The sequence below is a fragment of the Anopheles stephensi genome, chromosome X (genome assembly GCF_013141755.1).
Source record: "Anopheles stephensi strain Indian chromosome X, UCI_ANSTEP_V1.0, whole genome shotgun sequence".
Taxonomy (NCBI): Eukaryota; Metazoa; Arthropoda; class Insecta; order Diptera; family Culicidae; genus Anopheles; species Anopheles stephensi.
In genome coordinates this window covers 2007972-2026185 of record NC_050201.1, presented here as the reverse complement: position 1 = coordinate 2026185, position 18214 = coordinate 2007972, and the positions used below count along the sequence as shown (strand labels likewise).

At 50.2% G+C, this 18214-nt stretch overlaps 1 protein-coding gene across 4 annotated transcripts; it reads right to left on the bottom strand.

Moving 5' to 3' along the window:
* Positions 1 to 1004: 1004 nt before the first annotated feature.
* On the bottom strand, positions 1005 to 12318 carry LOC118503321 (chondroitin sulfate synthase 1). 4 transcript variants are annotated; one of them, XM_036036493.1, is made up of 7 exons: positions 11488 to 12318; positions 6066 to 6967; positions 3346 to 3962; positions 2965 to 3277; positions 2672 to 2817; positions 2279 to 2597; positions 1005 to 2200 (listed from the first exon to the last, which is right to left on the bottom strand). In XM_036036493.1, the coding sequence occupies exons 2-7, from the start codon at positions 6214 to 6216 to the stop codon at positions 1116 to 1118; spliced, it is 2631 nt and encodes an 876-aa protein (XP_035892386.1). In that variant the 5' UTR covers positions 6217 to 6967; positions 11488 to 12318; the 3' UTR covers positions 1005 to 1115. The 4 variants fall into 4 exon arrangements, with proteins under 4 accessions (XP_035892386.1, XP_035892359.1, XP_035892368.1 ...); XM_036036466.1 differs by having other exon boundaries at positions 2672 to 2829; positions 11488 to 12316; XM_036036475.1 differs by having other exon boundaries at positions 2672 to 2829; positions 6066 to 6964; positions 11488 to 12316.
* Positions 12319 to 18214: the final 5896 nt, after the last annotated feature.

The window sequence follows — 18214 nt, the reverse complement described above, 5'->3', positions numbered from 1 at the left end:
GAAAAAAAAACTGCAACGGAATGCACTTTAACGAGCTCGAGGTTATTGCTGTTGCTTTGTCCGTTTTTTTGTGTGTAGTTTCTGCTCCCGGGTCGTAAATTGCGTCGTATTCGATTCTGTTCAGGTGGTACAGTGAGTGCTGTAAAAATATGTTTCCTGAATATTTGTTCACAAATATCCTGATGCTACTGGTGTGTGGGATAGAGCCTTATGAGTAGAGTCCCAGCAATATCTATCTCATATAGAAGAAGGGAGATGAGTTTTGCAACCAGCTGGTGTCTGCGTAAGGGAGATGAGCGCTCTGGCGCTAGAGAAAGACATCATCGAGACCCATAGAATGGTCCACTCGGAGGTGTAGTAGGCCCAAGCTGAGATAGTGGATATAGAATCGCTTGATGACCTCCTCTTCGTTGATTAAAACCACAAAGCTGTTGCAGCGCCGAGTGAGTAAGGCTTTAAGGACCTTTTTGTCATAACACACACTGTACACATCCGGTTAACGCACAGCGCGAGAGAAAACACCCGAACCCACTTCCTGTTGTTCGGTTGCATTTGATTGGGGTTGTGGCATTGAACTAGGATGGGATAATGCAACGAAAAGGAGGAAGAGAAACAGGAAAACCAGGAGTGCATATGCAGCTTTAAGGAGGGTTATAAATCAAAATGACTTCAGTGACAGGAGCTGCGGGCATAGAGCGACAAAAAAAGCGCACCATGCGCCCTGCTCGATTGACCAGGAACGAGGGGAGAACTGTACACCGATCCAATTTATGTTGCGTGTTGATGTTTAAGCAAACAGAAAGGAAGCTGCACACGACAAAGAAACTCATTTTCTTGCACTTTCCACGTAGCAGGCGCTGAACCGAGTACGGGGAACGGATCAAAGCAAAAGTTTGATGTTGAGGCTACACAAAAACACAAACTAGTGAAGCTGGATGGACTTTTTTTCGGCGTTGAGGTAGGTTGGTTGGTTGAGTAATCAGCATCAGTAAAGGCAGAACTCGTTGGATGGTTTAGAAAATCACTTGAATCGTTTTTATATATGTACAAAAAGGGATACTGCTAACGTGACAGGCCGTCCGGCGTCGGGCGAGTCCGGAGAGACCGCCGGCATGCTATCCGGGGCCACGGTTTTGGCTGTGGGTGCGGGCAAACATCAGTAGCGCCTGGCTGTGGGTGAACCGGTCGTGCAGCATACTGTAGCTGCCGATCGTGTTCGCCTTGGTGCCGAGACACATCTTGTACTGGGCCTCCTCCAGGCTCGTATCACAATGTATGGGGTGGAAGATGTGCACCAGCGATGGATCAGGCGCCCGGAAGATGCTGAGCTCCTCGCTCGGCGGTGGCGGGCCCGGTGCGTCCTGCACCGTTGCCACGAACGGATCCCAACGGCCGTCGGCGATCGCTTGAAGCCGCTGGTTACCTCGCTGATTGAGTGCGATCACGTTCTCGAGAAACTTTACATCCTCCAAACCCCAACCGGTAATGTCGGTGCTGAACCCTTTCAGGTCGGGTCGAAGTAGGTCCGCCTTGTAGATACCGACCAGCCCGTACCCGAACTGCCGGAAGTACCCGTTGTCGTTCGTGATCCGGTACGGGATGGAGAAGTTGCGCGGCCGATCCGGATCGCTTCCCGTCTTCGGACGCTCGGTCGTCGGTGGGGCCCAGCCCGGTGAAAGGATTGTGCTCGGTGCACGCGGATCATACTCGCTGAACACGATCGGCAGGTAGATCTGACGGTGGCGGATCACGTTGTGTCGGATGCGGTCGAGTGACTGCACCGTAAACACCATGTCGACGTCGATCAGGAAGAGAATGTCTTCTGGGTTGCAGTGGGGCGATTTGATGGCACGGTCCAGTGCAACACCGCGTGAAAAGTTCCCGTACAGCTGCAGATAGTTGATGCGGCTGTCTGGGTAGCGAGCCTTCAGATTGTCTAGCAGCGCCACAATCATCGGCGTCTCGACGGGTTCCACGTACATGGATACAAGTAGATCGGTGGCACCGTCCTGCCGGAGAGCGACCTCCTCAAAGTTGCGCAAGAAGCGCATGAATGTTTCGGACCGTCCGGACAGTGGTATCACAAGCACTATGCGATCTCGATGAGTCCCGGGACTAGGTGACAGCCCGTTGTTTGCGAGCGTATCTGTTAACCGTTCGAGTCCGTTGAACAGTGACTTCACCCGATGTGAGATGCGATCTGTAAGAGAAACAGAGAGAGAGAGAGAGCTGATCTGTAGGAGATACTTCCGAAGACGCACAGGACACCTTCACCTACCTAGCCCAGTTGCGTTGCTATAGTGTCGCGTGGCATCGGTGCTTGGTGACGCCCGTGGACTGGTCGTCACCGCATGACTAGGCACCACACCGTCGACAATCTCCCGCACACGTATCTCCGTGAACGAGCGCTGTATGTAAAGATGGCGCCGTACCGGTACGGTCATCTTTTTGCCGCGATATTTTTTGTACACCAGCAGCAGATCCAGTATCAGGTCCTGCCCGTACAGACTGTTGACGCGCATATACCCGTACAGCAGCTCCCGGAACTCAATCACACGGCCCCGCTGTCTTGAGAAGTTATTGATGTGCTCCATGATCTGTACACAGCGAGATAAGAAGTGTGTGTGTGTGTTTAAGACTATTCTACACCAATTCTAGTCTCCAAGCTTACCTCCCGTATCACGTCAGTAAGACCTTCTTTGAGCGATGACTCGGTGCGCCGCTTCGGGTTCGGGTGCATGCCCGAGTAGAGGCTCTTCGCTATAAAGTCCCATTCGATTAGCTCGTCCAGTGTGCGTGGCCGGTGCCTGTTCAGATCTGGAGTTGCACCTGTGAAGTAGAATAGTCAATGTCGCTAGAAACGCCCCTCTGGTTGCACGGGTTGCTGTGACTGAGTGTGACTGTATGTGTGTGTGTGTTTTTTGTGTAACGCGCGGATGAATGCTGGACGCAAACACTACCTACCGAGCACATTATGATCACCGAGATATCCCGTGCTACTCTCATCCTCGGGGAAGATCGGCACACCAGGTGCCAGATTTTTGTTGATGCGCGGTATCTGCAACAGGGCCGTCATCTGGGCTATGTCGCGGTGCAACAGTAGTGACTCTTGGCGCAATTCCTGCGCCTGCAGACCAAGCATGTAGGCGTGCAGTCGGTACATGAAGGCCGGCTTCTTTACTGGATGCAGCGTTATCGCGCTGTGAATCTCCTTGCTCTTCAGATTGCCCGAGAATGCTCGGTTCCCGCTCGAGTTGTGGTGCAGGATGGACTGCATCTGTATGGTGGTGTACAATATCGTGACATTAGTCTTGGCGAGTAGGAGAGGAAACTCGGTGACCCTACCTCATAGTTCCAGGTACACGGAATGCCAGCAAACTTCTGCACGCACCGGCCCACCTCGACGTCCTCGTGCGTGCTGTAGAGATTCTTCAGACAGGTGGGAATGTGCGGTGCGACACGGCGTAACGTTTCGCGGCTCATGATCACGCCCGGTCCACCCATGCAGAAGTTCTCGTCGAACTCGAGCGACAGCAGACCGAAGTCTTCACTGTTGCCCCGTCCGGCCTGCCCGATAAACTGCGGCTTCGAGCTGTCGATCGAGCGCAGAAACTTTTCGAGCCGGTCCGTGCGTATGTAGACATCGTCGTCGGCCCGGGCAAACCATTCGAACCGATCGATATAGTGCTCGTACATGTAGTGTAGCATCATGAAGCTCTTCTTCTGCGGTGGGTACCGGTCGTCCACACCCTTCAGTGCGACCAGCGGCAGATCCGGTGCGACCGAGTCCTGTGAGCTGAAGAACGCTATCTTCCCGGGCACCCGTTTACCCCACGTTTCGTACACGGCTCGGGCACGACCCTGCAGGAAGTCCTTCGCCGTCATCACACCGACAAACACGAGGTTGTTCTGGGAGTTGGTGGGCAGTTCGGATGGCTGCAATCCAATGATGTCCAAGGCCGCTAGTTTATGGGAGACAAAAAAATAGCAAGAGTGCGTGAAGCTAAACCAACAACAAAAAAGAAACCGACATCAGATACAACAAGATCCCATCCCCGAAAAAAAAACCGCGTAGGCTATCAGATGGTCTACAGCTAAATCTGAGACACTATCACCACCATCGTGCGTCGTTGAGAAGCAATTTACCCATCAGCACCAATTGATGCTCATGAGCCAGCGTTCTGTGGCGGTCCGCAGTCTACAGCACCAGCCGGTGCTCACCTCAGTGCTTCGCCTCGGTTCTTCGCCGCACATGTGGGCTTAAAAAGAAATTGGAACAGCTACTTGAGCTGAGGGCAATTTTCTCATCAAACCCGGCCTCGTCTAGAGAGGACGGAAAAGCTAGCGCAGCTTCCTTTAGCGGCGTTCTGTGCATAATGCTGTGATGCATTAGGGTGTGCTGAAGGTTGATGATGCTCTCCGAGATGGTCCAAAATATACTCAAAAACATAATATTTAGAGTACTGCTGTTCCAGAATTCCACGTCTTAGCAAACTAAGCAAATAAACGCTGCTTGAAGCGTGTTCATTGAACTAATTGTTTATCAAATTTCCACTCCCGATCGCGACTAGGCAAGACCTCAAGAAAGATGGCAAATTTCCAAGTAATGTTCGTACCACCCACTACGCAACTCAACATCGACCGCCGGCGTTGCAGATGCATCTACCGGGAAGAAAAACAACATTACTACGCGCGTGATTCAGGGAGTCTGTCGGAAGTTACACAGACCGCTTTGCTACCGCAGACCATTAACTCCCAGAGTACTAGGGCGGCTCGTTGCGGTAGGTCGTCTAGCGCAGTACAAATAAGACACATTTTTCCCAAGGGATTTTCCCTGGTTCGAACATAGAACTGAAGATCACCATTGTACAGATATCCACACACATGGGTTCAATTGGAGTTCACATCTGCATCTGCAAGAAGTTATGATAAAAAGGAAGTCTTTGTTTGCTCTGGTGGAGATCATAGGCGAATCCGGCAGAGTTTCCAGCAGTTCTCCTAATGGCAGCATTGAATCCATATCTTAATATCCGAATAATTGAGCGCTCGGCGATTGTATCATACCCGAGACCCGACAGTTTGACGGGGGGGGGGGGGGGGGGAAGCCACTCAAACTCCGATAGCACCATATGCACTTCACATTTGGCAGGCCTTCGAATATTGTGGCCGGTTTGTCGTAAAAACCACTCCACTCGCCTTGGAACTTTCGTTTCCAGCGGCATCGGCTTACTGTGAGCAGAGATTTTGGGATACAACAACAGCAATAACAAATATCTTAATGCATCGCTCACCCCCAACAAGTAAAGCCAGGAGTGGCAACAAGCGAAAAAGGTTGAGGTTAAGAGTGGAACGCATAAACAAATTAAAGCAATCCGAACGGCTCTGGCAAACGAAGAAATGGAGAGGAAAACAATCGGCGCGTCTGGCATTCGTTACGCCGATTTGTTGGTGGACGGGAGAGTCACGCACCGGTCGGGTTGAAGACTTCTCGTTTTCTTCTTCTGCCACCCGGCAGAATGTACCAGCTTGAATCATTCGCATGTGCGGCACGGTACCGAGTATGGTCCATGTTCCTGTTTATTTGTTTGCATCCCGCACTGAATCTGTGGGTCCAAACATCCGTCCACCGGGTCCGGGACACTGATGGGGTCCAGTGGTAATATCGGGGTAACGATTTCGATCGCGTTAGAACAACATTTTACAGCAATTAGCAACACACCGTGATTGATGACGCATTTGAGGGTCGCAAGCATGCCCACGGGGGTGACGGTCGATTAGTTTGCCTTTTTTGCTGGCTACCGAAGTTGCCTGCGACACAATCAAACCAATTGAGGGCCCCCTATCAGCAACGCGTACGACTCGGTACATCCAAATCCAGGAAGTCTTAATCGTTGCGTTTACGCCACCCAGATCGATTGCGCCTTGTACGACCAAAAAAATCCTAATCCAGCGACAAGGTATCTAATTAATTACTCATTGTGCTCTGGCCACCTGCATGACCTTCGCGCCCTCGATTAGAGGCTGGAGCTTTCTGGAGCTGGCTTCAGATTGGCGCAGCTACTTACATTTTTGCTTGATGCTGTTGATGGTGTTACACATGCTGACGATCTCTAGTGTGCGATAGTTGCGTAGCAGGGCACCGATGCAGAGTCCCACGATGATGCCGAAAAGTCCGTACAGAATCTTCTTCCGCTGTGTCATGCTGACCACTCCCATCGCGGTCTGTCACTCCCGAAGAATTAAAATAAAGCGGGCTCAGTACAGTTGGGCGATACAGGAAGCGTCTTGGGGGAGTAGCCGGTTGGACAGCTAGAGAGAGCGTATCCCTATACTTTCTGACGATAGCGTCAAGGATTTTTTGTTTGTTGATGATATAACACACGCGCGCACTGGAAGCACTTTCACTTAATCCCAACCGTAGTTCTTCTCTAAGCGCGCCGCTTATCCGGAATCTTGTCACAACCACCGAGTTTAGGGTTAACCAATACTGTTTCTGTTGCTTCGTTCGTCTGTCTGGCGATTTTTCTAAGGAGTCTCTTACAGGCTTTCAACTACTTCCACCACCACGGCACGGTACTGCGGTAGGAACACGGTCAAGAATGTTGCCCCAAGCTGTTGGTGGGCGACTGGGAGTCCCGGGCGACGCGAAACCCCGGCCCACGTCTCCGGCGGCGGCGCTGCCGTCGCGGTTGCCCGTGACGCCACTTGCGCACCCGGCGCGTACCGATGTCGGCGTGGAGGCTGCTGGCGGCAACAGTGCTGGTGGTCGCCGTGCTAGTGGTCCGCTGGACTCGTCCGAGTAGCACTTCCATTTGCAACCACCGATGGGGACGGACCGGCTAACTGCGCCACGTCGCGTTACTTCGTTGCCGGGGTTGGTGGTGGTGGTTTGCGGGCCGCAGCTGGTACAGGCCGTACCCAGTACACGACGTCATCTAAAAAGTGCCGGGTGAAGGTCTACGTACTTCTAGAGCGCAGAGAGCGAGAGAGAGAGAGGGAGAGAGAGAGAAAGATCATTAGACAACGGTTTGCAAGTCAAAGTTGCCGTCGATTACTGTGCGATGTGCGGTTGGCTGTGAACCCGAGGTCATCGCTAATTACTTCGCATTAGGGGGAGTCGACGAAGCAAACACTGCAATCTCAACCACCCAACTGGAGGAAGCTGGAGCGGGGGGGGGAGGGTATGAGGGGGAAGGTGAGGAAGGGTGAGAGGTGAGGCAATTTCTAGTAAGCAGCTACCGTCTGCTCAGTAACTCGAAAACTCCCCGGTTCCGGCCTTTTCGTTTCTGCCTAACCCTATCTCGAACCGACCGGAGGCGCAATAGGTCGCGCACACGGGTATTCTGTGGAATAATGGCAAGGCTTGTTACTGTTGGCGCCACCACAGCGATTACCGTACCGAGCGGCTCGAATCGGGAGCACGTTATCGATCGTACGATTAGGGCGACCGACCAGCTACACATCTCGACACAAACCGCGCGAGGTCTTCGTACACATCAACACGAAGCGCTCTTCTCCGTAGTGATATGGTCTTGAGATATCTTTTCCTGCTTCCACAAATTCGTCCAATACCTCCAGGGCGAGATTCTGCGTGCACTGAATCACTGTTCTAACTGTGCTACGAATAATGCAGCCAATGTTCGAGCCGGATGCGTCAGCTTCGCTTCCTCAGCAGCACGATAGGAGGACTTGAATGGCATACGAAAGGTGCACGTACACAGAGAAAGTCCGATAAGTGAACCGTGGGTACCGTGCGTCATCCAAACAGTCCGTAACCGTCCGAAAAACCTCGAAAAAGGGTTCTCGCACTCATCGGCAAACCTTCCGTTGATAACGGGGCCCGCGAAACATGGACCCGGGACCCGAAAAAAGATATGCACCGCAGCGACGCACCAGAACCCCGATGGGCTTATCGATTTCTTTGACTCTTTTTTGTTCCCTCCTGACCGAACCCGAAACTAGCGCTGCTGACGATCGGCGATAGGCAACGGTTGATAACGGATATCACACACGACCGGTCCACTGTCCCAAATGTTGTGCGTCCAATGAACATTTGCGGCTGAGTTTCTTCGCTCACCTACTGAGGGACCGCTCATGGTGTGAGATCTGCAATGCGCGAAGGTTCGAAGCTGCTGACGGTGGTGAGGTGCACGATTTGCGCAACTAGATCGACACCTCACTCGTAAACTAGAAAGAAAACACACACACACACACACACACACACAGAGAGCGACCGAGAGATCCCAAAAAACCTAGAAGGCCACCACCAGCGATGGTGTGCGGGGCTGCAAAAAAAAAAGGGTGTTACCGAAATAATCCTCGCACACAATCTGGAATGCGCACAGTGAAGTAATCTTTTCGTGCCACATGTGCAACCTAACGTGGAGACCGCAGCGGGAGGCACACTGCACGGTGCGCGCTGGGACGGTTGGATTAATTTAATGCTAATTGTTATTTAACATTGGCGGGTTTGTTGATGCAGGGCGAGCCGCGAGATTGCTGAGCCGGCGGCACAGCGAACGGCGCAAGAAAAATCTCATTTGGCTAAAGTACGCTGAAGATGCGTTTAGACGACAACCATCGTCTGGATCGCTTTGGAAAGGGGTCTCCAATGAAGTCTAGGCGAGTCCCGTGATCCAGTGGGGTGCGTTGTGAGGCTCGGAAGTCTATGAAGCTTCCTGCACATTTGACCAGAAGTTAGTCGATAATATCGTTGAAGAATCCACGTATCTACCAAACGACCCGTGTAGTCGGAGCTACAGCAGATAGCTTGCCTTGCACATACATTTATTGCATGACGTGCCAAGCCAAACGTGTGCGCCGTTTTGTTGTTTATTAGTACGCTTAAATTGCTCTATGGATATGTGTTACATTCTTGCTTTTTGTACCAGCTTTTTTTTTTATTCTGTGCCCCTGTAGTTGGTGTTGTTGGTCCTCCTCCTCGTCTGCTTCTTGTGTCTGGTGTTGGTGCGCCGGTCAACGCCGGTGTTGCGTATACGCGTGTACTTACTCTTCGTACGCGAAGGTCTTGCCGGGCCGGTGGGGCTGCTGGGGCTGGCGTTCACAATAACCGGGCGGAACGTACGATTTCCTGTATTAAGCGCGTCTTTATGTGCGGCGCAAGATGGGTACGCGCGCGCGAGCGACGACCGAGGTGCGTCAAATGCTCCGACATGCGACACTAACGATTTGCCCCTTGCTCAACCTGTTCCTGCCCGTGCGTACACCCTTGTGCTCTGCCCCGGGGGTTGCGGTAAAGTGCCGGTGCCATGTCGAGCCAGTTGTGTGTTGGACGATATCCGACACCGGCTGCACTGGTCAGCGTTCGGATCTAGCACCGCACCGGACGGTGCTAATTGAAATCTAACTGGCGGTCTGGAAAACCGCTCGCTTCCTGTGCCCGCTTGGCAGGAGCGAACGAGAGCGTTTAGTCAGGAAATTGTCGCAAGCTACAACCCAGCGCTACTGCACCAGCTTATCAAAGGAAGATCCATTATCAGTTTACCCGGGTCATCTGTGACGGTGGCCGCACATATCGCAGACAGCGATCAAAGCAGCGAAGCCGCCGAAGAGCTGACGTAAAGGTTGAGAGCGTTCCACGAAAAAAAATTTTTTTGGAAGGGTGCTCTCAAACATTTTCACCTCGAGGTGCTACCAGGGATGCTTCTTGGTGGGTTTGGACCAGTTCATTGAAGTTCGCGTGCTAGACGGTGAAACTTGAGGCCTGATCAATTTCCCAATTCTGACCATGAAGTTCGACTAACCTGCAACGTACCCTTGAGGCTTTTCGGTGGTACACGCATTCGTCTTTTTGCTCGCGCTCTCTCTCTCTCTCTCTCTCTCTCTCTCTCTCTCTCGTCTAATCCACAAATCTAATCCATTTTGTGTGGATGCCTTGGTGAAACTCCAAAAAACAAAATCAAAAACGCAACCAAAAACCTCGGGCTATTCGGGATCCAAGATTACCGGGGTGTAGGTTGTTTTTTTTTTCTTCTTTCGCTGTAAGTCTCATGCCTTCCCTTGGAGGCTTAGTGTCTTAACTACACGTTCTCGTACCGATGTGTAGCACTCGTCTACACGAGGGATTTTATTTCGTTTCGGCCTCTCGTCTATTCTCCCAGTCTCGTCCAAATCCGCCTTCCATCGTAAACGATCACGTGCCAAAACGTAGGAACGGTGTGAAGTTCCACCGTCAGACATCGTTCCGGCGGGTAGAGTGGGTTCGCGAAACGGAGAGGCCCAAGTATCGTTAGGAAATTATGATAATTAGGCAATTTTCAACTATCGTACTCAGCACTCAGAGTGAAGGTGTAGCGGAAATCGCGCAAACTGGAGGTTAGGGCTAGAACCGTCCAAGGTTAGCCAGCTATATCTGGAGCTTCGATTTAGCTTCCCTGAACTAAACGAACGCTCCGTTTTTAGCTCGATAAGAAGGTGCAGGTAGTCGCCACCAAACAACACCTCACTGTCGATGAAGTAATACCCGAACCAAAAACATCGTACGATCGTGTAATTCGAGCAGATCGGCTCCACCTCCACATACCGCACGCTCACTTCCCAGTCGGCGGCGGCACCAACCAAAAAAAAAAGGGTGCACCGAGCGAATTCCGATCATAACCTCCAAAGCGAGCGAGAAGTATGTTGAACCTCCGGTTGGTGAATTGCGCGCGCCTCAGCACAAAATTGCCGGCCTGTGCGTTACCTCCGAAGGGGGTTCGATTCTGCCTCTACCCAGCCACAACAGGCACACGGCAAGGATTTATTTGCCACTGCATTCGTACAGGAACGAACACGAGGAAGGAAGATAACCTATCAATATACCTTTAGCGACGTAGCGTATAATGGGTGGACATATACGAGAGCCATTTAATGTACATGCGCGTACATGTGCGAGAGACAGCAAGAAGGAGAGAGAGAAAGAGAGAGACAAGAGCGAATGTGTGCCATTACGCGCCAGATTTGCGCAGATCGGTGCACATACCTTCTCCTCCACCATTCCCTATTACCCCCCTTATGCTACACTAACCCCTTCACCCCCGAACAGATATAAACTGTCCCGATCGAAAACTGTAGACTGCACAGGTAGAGGAGCTGATCTTTGGCAAACGATTTTCGTGTTAGTATGCGTGTTTGTTTCCTCCTCTTTTTGTTTGGTCTGCACTTCTCCTTCTCATCCGTTCTTTGATTTCTTCTGCGTTGTTTTAGTTGATTTTCCTTTTTTTTCTTCAATTTTTCGCTTTTGGCATAGAAACATATGCTTCCCGTCTTCCTGGTTCTCGTTTAATTTTTTTTTGTTGGTTACTCGAGATGAAGAAAAGGTGAAAGAGTCGGGAAAAAAAGAAAACACATACGTGCTAATAAAAAGCGCATACCCCTTGCTCGCATTAGGTGCGGAAGGGGTTGGAAGAGGAGACCGGAAGATGGGTTGGGAGGGTAGGATCGGGCGATCTCGCGAGGTGCATAGAGCTAACACACATTCCTACCTACCTTTCCTGCACGCGTGAATGAGTTTTTCCGCCGTTTTTCTTTCGAGACGGTCGAGACTGTTGTCTACGGGTCGGGTTGCAGGAAGCAGGTTGCTTGTGCGCTGGTTGATCGGCTGACAATTGGTTGGTGGTTTGCTGGTGCGACCCCGGCACGGGTTGTGATTTGATGCAGGGCAGACCGGCGAAATATTAGCGCGCGATCCGGCGAATCTCCTGAACCGCTTGCGACCGTGGGATTATCTGAGGACACTCTCGGAGATCACGACGCCTGGACTCTTAGCAGGACTGCAGTGATGCAGTGCAGGAAGAGCATCCAGACACACTCACACACAGCCACAGACACCACACGTAACTCACACCTCCACCAGGTACTGAGCAGCGGTGAGTACACGCGGATGACGTTTGGATGTAAGCCGTCACCCGGTGAGGAACGCGCACCACACTTTCTAATGAGCACACCGCGGATAGAAAACAAAAGCCGTCACGAGGCTAGTGTGTCACCTCGCCGGGAATCTCAACCGGGAACGGGAAGATACCCGATGCACACATACGCACACGCACGCACAAATACTAGCGCGAACACGACGCGCGCAATCACTGGGGGATGATGTTGGGGGCCACCGTTGGCAGTGGTTCTCGTGCCGAGCCGTACACGCCGCCGGTCGAATGTGTTGTGCGGTGTGTCGTGCATGACGGGTGCGTTTTTTCTTTCGTTCGATCCGGCCGTCGCCCGTCGTCACTGTCTTGCGCTCGGGTACGGTGGCCCGCGGGCGCTGGTGGTGGTCCGAACCGGGAGGTTTGTCGCCCTTCCTTTCCCACAGCCGAACCGGTTTTTCTGCAGGGAGCAGTGTGCGTGTGTGCGAGAGAACCCAACGATTGAAGGGCATTCCCTGCCTTCCTTGCTATCGCCGGCCTTCCCGCCGACCAGCCAAGACGTTCGGAGCGTCTTACGGAGTGAGCTGTGAGCGTGTGTGGGATGCGCTTGATTTGTTGCGTGCATCTCGTTCGCTCAGCCGTAGATCGTCCGCTCCCGACCATCGCCATCTCTCTCGCTGACCGGTAAAATTCTCTTCGCTTCCTTCTCTCTATCTCTCTCTCTCTCTGTTGCCCACTCTCACGCACTGCAAGAAGATCGCGTGGTACCGGCGCATAGCTCGCTCAAGAGATGAGCGCGAGTGTCTTAGGTCACGAGCAGTGGCCGCAATTTTCCCTCCAACACACAGACACCAACCAACAGCTCTAACCTTCTTCACCCATACGTACGCCACATGTGTTTCCAGATGAGGTCCTTTCCCGACACACACGTGCATACAAGAGGACACAGATGCAGGGCCAAGGGTAAGGTAGAGCGTGCAACTGAGTGCACCCCCGCAATGCACTTGAAAAATGCAGTGCAAGAGTCCGAAATCTCGATTCTGTGATGGCATGCACTGTGCCGGTGGTTGACTGCCGGTTTTACAGGGTTTTCCAAGCGCACGGACAAAACTAGCATTCAATGCTCAATGAACGATCCAAAGCCTTCGTTAGATATGGAAGGCCAAGACGCTCATGAGGTTGTAGGTCCACAGAAGAAAAAGGAGAGGAAGCCTCCCTACACCCAGAGCACTGAATATCTTCTTCTGGTACATTCGACGCAATGAAGGCAGATATGGTAGGCCTTGTTGTAGAGTCGAAGATGAAGAGAAAGACTCCCTATGCAGGACTCTGACTATTCAGCTTCGAATACAATCTAGTCTGGGAAGCCTGATATGACAGGTCAAGGATTCTTTAGATTGTTGGGTGAAAGAAGTAGAGTATCATGCATCAAGAAGAAGTATTAAATCATGCATTCCGAAATATATTAATCGCTTCAAAAATGGTGTTGATGAGCGTCCAATGACATCATTCCCAAATAAACACGAATCTTAATTAGTGCCTCAATTTTTATTGCCTGTCTTTGATAACATTGTACTGCTTTTTTTCGATTATGAAATCAATCAATTCCTACGAAAACCTTTATCGATGAACAGTGCCAACCCTGTATTTCTTTCATGTTTTTGTGCATTCATTGTTTTCGTCTGGCAATTTTTTGAAGGTTGGCCCATTCAAGCATCTTTACCGAGGTGAATCTTTTTCTCTCATTTTATTGGTTACATCGATTGAGCTGAGCCGCTCACCGACGACTTAAGCCGATTTGAGCATACGCTCAATTTACTTGCTCTCCCGCTCACTATTGTTCGCTCGCTCTCTCTCTCGCTCTACCTGTATTTCTATCTCCTTCACATTATCGCAGTCGGGCAAGAGTGCACGTTTTCGGTTAACCCTTTGGTGCTAAAAAAGGGGTTTCATGATTTTTTTAAAGTTATAGTCATTTAATTTTACATCGCTATCTCACTCGATGTAGGTTCCGTTGTGAGCCATACGTTGAAGGCACAGTGAAGGTCAGTTTTACAGGGGTTCACTGTTTTCGATAAGAAAGAGTATGCCCGGAGCAGTGTGAGCAATCATTTTTAAAAGGAATAGAAATAAGAGGTAGTGAAGCATGTGATAACAAAATGTAAATTAATTGCTGAGCGAAAACAAAAACACGAGAAAACCCCTCTGCTAAACAACATTACAAGCGTCGAGCTCAAAGAAAATAAATCGCATCACATAAAAGAATGTCATGGGCAAAAATCGATAAAAATAATACATTTCTTCTGTAGTTTCTGCCGTGGTTCGTTTGCCTGCCTGGAACTTCCCATCGCAATGTAAGAAGAAACACGTGGTGCTGGCAAGCGGTAGGCATATAATGCAATTAGTGACGCGTTGTGTTTGTTTGCTGCGGGCCCGGGCCCGGGGTTGACGCAGAACTCGACACTGCACGGAACGGAAAACCCGAAACGCACCGCTTGCTTAGACATGTGGCGGAAGGCAAAAATAAGACAACCAAAGCCTGCCGCAGTGCCATGCATGCAGTGGTTGCGGCCAGAAAGTGCAAGAAAGCAAAATGGAAACAAGACAAAACAAAACGACTGTCCGATTCCAGTGCCGATGTAAAACATGTGTGATTGAAACAAGAAAATGAGATACTAAATTGAATGCACTCCAGTTTGTCGGACGACCACTTTTGACGAGCGTCGCCGTGCCCGGATTGACATTCGGCAAATGGTGCGTAAGGCTGTGACTGTGCTGAACGCGCGACGGTTGACGGTCCTGGACGGCCCTGGAAGGTTCGTAAAGAGTGTCTACAAATTTAACGATTTCTCGCAGCGGACGGGATTTTTAATGTCCGTTTTGCTGTCGGCATTCTTGCATTTCTGCTGGCGCGTGGTGATGGTGCTGGTGGATCTGGAAGCAATTCGTCCGTTCTGCGAAATCCTAAATGAGTGATGCGGTTCTGTGTATGAGATTCGTTTTAATGTTGCTACCATGAGTCCTAACATGAGCCGAGTGATTCTCCTGGAACGGTGGTCGGTTGAATTCGTCTGCTTTATGCTCCAAGCCAGACTTCGTTGGAAACATGCGAATTTGGTTTTTTTTGCCTCTTCCATCGAGAGCCTTTGTTGTTAACCCTTACGTGACAGAACGCATGGCGAGTGACGAGGACAAGCGTTTTTTTTTTTTTTGTAGCATCATTCGCAGGAATCTGTCGAGTTTTGGTGATGGTCGTAAAATCATTTTCGCTTGCGTGTGGAGCCCAAGGAGTGCCAAGGAGATAAGCGAGCACCCCTTCACAAACCCGTGCAGACATCCGGGCATTGGCTGCCGGCTGTCATTGAAATTCCGGCAACGTTTCAGCTGTTGTTGCATGTACGGAATGACATTAAATTTGTCAATTCACATTTTAATGACAGGACAGGACCAGGGCGAGCTTGTCTAATCTGAGATTGATCAATGAACAGGTTGTTTTCGCGTCGGGACGCTGCTACGGAAACGCGAAGGGCGAACAGCCAGAGCAGAAGCTAGCCCATTATTTGCAAAATATGCACACACACAGACACAATAAAAAAACGTCAAGTCTCTTGAAGTCGAAAAAAAAACTCACGCCATCAATGGTGGATGAGCTAGAAGTTCGCTAACGAAACGGAGCAAAAAAAAAAGAAATCTCCCCAGCAACAACCCATAACCCACACCAGACATTGAACAAAGAAGCATCCCAACACCATCACACCGACCTCTACCAGAAATAATCACATCAGCAGGATAATCAGCAGGATTCCAGCAGGATGTTCTGGGTGAAACCAAACAACAGTGAATGGCGACGAGAAAGAACAAAACAAAAAACGAAGCTTGGTGGCTTCCGTTGCCCCGGATAAGGACGTTGATAAATTAACGTGCCATTTGATCACAATAAAAATCCATTAATCCTTTGCCGTTTCCGATATTCTTTTTTTTTGTCGTTGGTTGTAGATTCTTTCTCCCTCACGAGTTGATTGTTTTGGCAACAGAGTGGTACGTCCCGGTGTGATACGATTTTGGGTGCGGAAGTAAAAAATCAGAACCCTCGCCCAGAACTTGACTGGCCGATTTTTTGTCCATAGCATGAAGGATTTTTTTTTGGGTTATATTTTGTAGTTTTCTGCTTTATGACAACTCTCGGCTTCGCTCCCTGGTCACTTGGAAACTCCTGGGTGAAAAGGAAGCAGTGCAATAGTTTAGCGTCTGTAAGGATAGCATAAAAACAAATAGAACGACAATAGGCACGCAAAGGGAACACTTTCCATTCGAAGCGCCAAATGAGGAAGAGAATAAAAAACCGGAATTGTGTAAAAAAATGATATCTTAATTACATCATCAGTTTTGCCCAGCTCTGCCCCAGTGTCAGTGAAGGGTGTAAAATGTTGTACAGTGCAGGGAAAGTAATAAAAACCAATATCTAAAATCGCTTAAATGAACCGAAATGTGTCCCTGCGTGTGTGTCGGTGTACCTCCCATGCAGTTAGCGTCACCGTTTGGAAAGGAGTACCAACGCTCGCTCACGCAAACAAAACGAGGTAGGTACGTGAGGCAGAACAGGGCGAAAAGAAGAAACGAGTCACCCAGCAGGAGTTGACATTAGTAATGAGGATGGGAGCAAACAAAAAAATGACACCCATTACTGGCAGATACAAGGAGAAGGAGAGAGCGAGCGAGGGTAGGAGAAGAGGAGACAAAAAAAATATTAACTTCAATACAATTCGATAATGCTGTCACTGACGGTGTTACGGATAGTGAGGCTAGCAGATATGACTGACGGCTAACAGGGCCACCGACTCATACGTCATCCGTAGCTGTCCGTGATTGCCCGGTGTTTGCGATGCTTCGTTGAGGCCTGAGACCTGATCGAGTCGATCATCGAAACAGCTCACAAAACAAAGGCAGAATGAAGGAAACCCCCATTAAATGACTCCTACTGTGACTGTGTGTGTGTCATTTCGACCAGGTGTTCAAGGCGGCATTACGCCCTATTGAGACCGGCTTCCTGTGGCTATCCTGTGGTGCTGGATAATAAACAGAGCTGAAGTGATACGCGGCGGAGATAGAACTCGAGCAATTTTTTTCGGAAGCGATATGACATTTCCGAGGAGGATTTGAGCATCCTCCTAGCCCAAGTGGCAATGTCCATCAAGCATCGCGCAAAGTGTTTCTCGAGAAGTGTTCACTCCAGTGCACAGAGTGCAGGTCTCTTTCACGTGGGCATATGTAATCTTGCGAGCGTGGCCATCACCATCGAGATGACAATTATCGGCGTACAGCATTCACCCTCAAACACACAATCCAGGCGACATGAATTACGACCGTACCACCCGCATCTCACAGTTCCACCACTGGGCCTTTGATGAGGGGGAATATGGCGAGGGCAGAAAGAATCGAACCACCAACACCGCAACTCCGAGCAAGGACCACGCAGATGCGCGGTCAACAGTACATTATGATTATGTTTATTAATCTAATTTTTATGGTGATCGAACTTTGCTACAGCTGACCATGTTCGGACTACCGTGGACCCATCCCATCAGCCCAAGCAGTCGTCGGCATGATTTACGACACACGAGTACATAAATGTAACATTGTCCGAAGTTGCTCCTGCTCCCGTTTGGAATGGTTGGACGAAGGAGAGGAAAAAAAACACACACACACACACACACAACCCAGGCAAAACAAAGAGCAATTGCTCAAGATCATAAATACATGCTGGTCGGGGATGGATTTTGCACGTGCACGGTGTCGGACGGTAAGTGTTGCTATTTTGCGGTTAATCTGCCGTCCCCTCTGTGTCGGCCATTGGGCAGCGAATTTGTCGAACGCCATGATGCCGGACAGGTTGACCTTTCTGTGTTTTAGTGCTTACGCCGCACCGTGTTTATTTGTATTGGCGTGGTTTTCGTGGACCTTCAATTCATGTGCTGGTCAACTTGCCCTCGCTCTCGCTGCTAATGCTAGACGGTGGGACCGGAATTAGTTTTACGGTCAAGTAGACAACTGTTGTGTACTTTACCGATCGATTTCAATTTGTGAGTGTGCTGCGTCATTAATGTGCGTTATTTATGACGCTCTGCACATATGCAGATGGTACGATTTTTTGGACATTGAAAATTATGGAGACAGAGTATATTCGCTCGCTCTCGGGGGCTTTTTTTTGCTTACTCATCCCTGTGAGCATGTAAACATGGGACAGTGACAGTTTGGAGTCACTGGCTGCAAGATTCTCCAGCTACGGAGGCACACGTGGAGGACCTCCCTCGAGGGTAAGATAACCCTACGTCACGAACAGAATCCTTGAAGAC

Bases quoted from the DNA above. Each gene is read 5' to 3' on its own strand.
- LOC118503321 (XM_036036466.1), bottom strand. From the start codon at position 6,216: ATGGGAGTGGTCAGCATGACACAGCGGAAGAAGATTCTGTACGGACTT. The intron at 3,963-6,065 runs GTAAGTAGCTGC...CCCATAAACTAG, and splicing joins CAACAGCATCAAGCAAAAAT to CGGCCTTGGACATCATTGGA. The intron at 2,830-2,964 runs GTAGGTAGTGTT...TCTACTTCACAG, and splicing joins CGGTGATCATAATGTGCTCG to GTGCAACTCCAGATCTGAAC.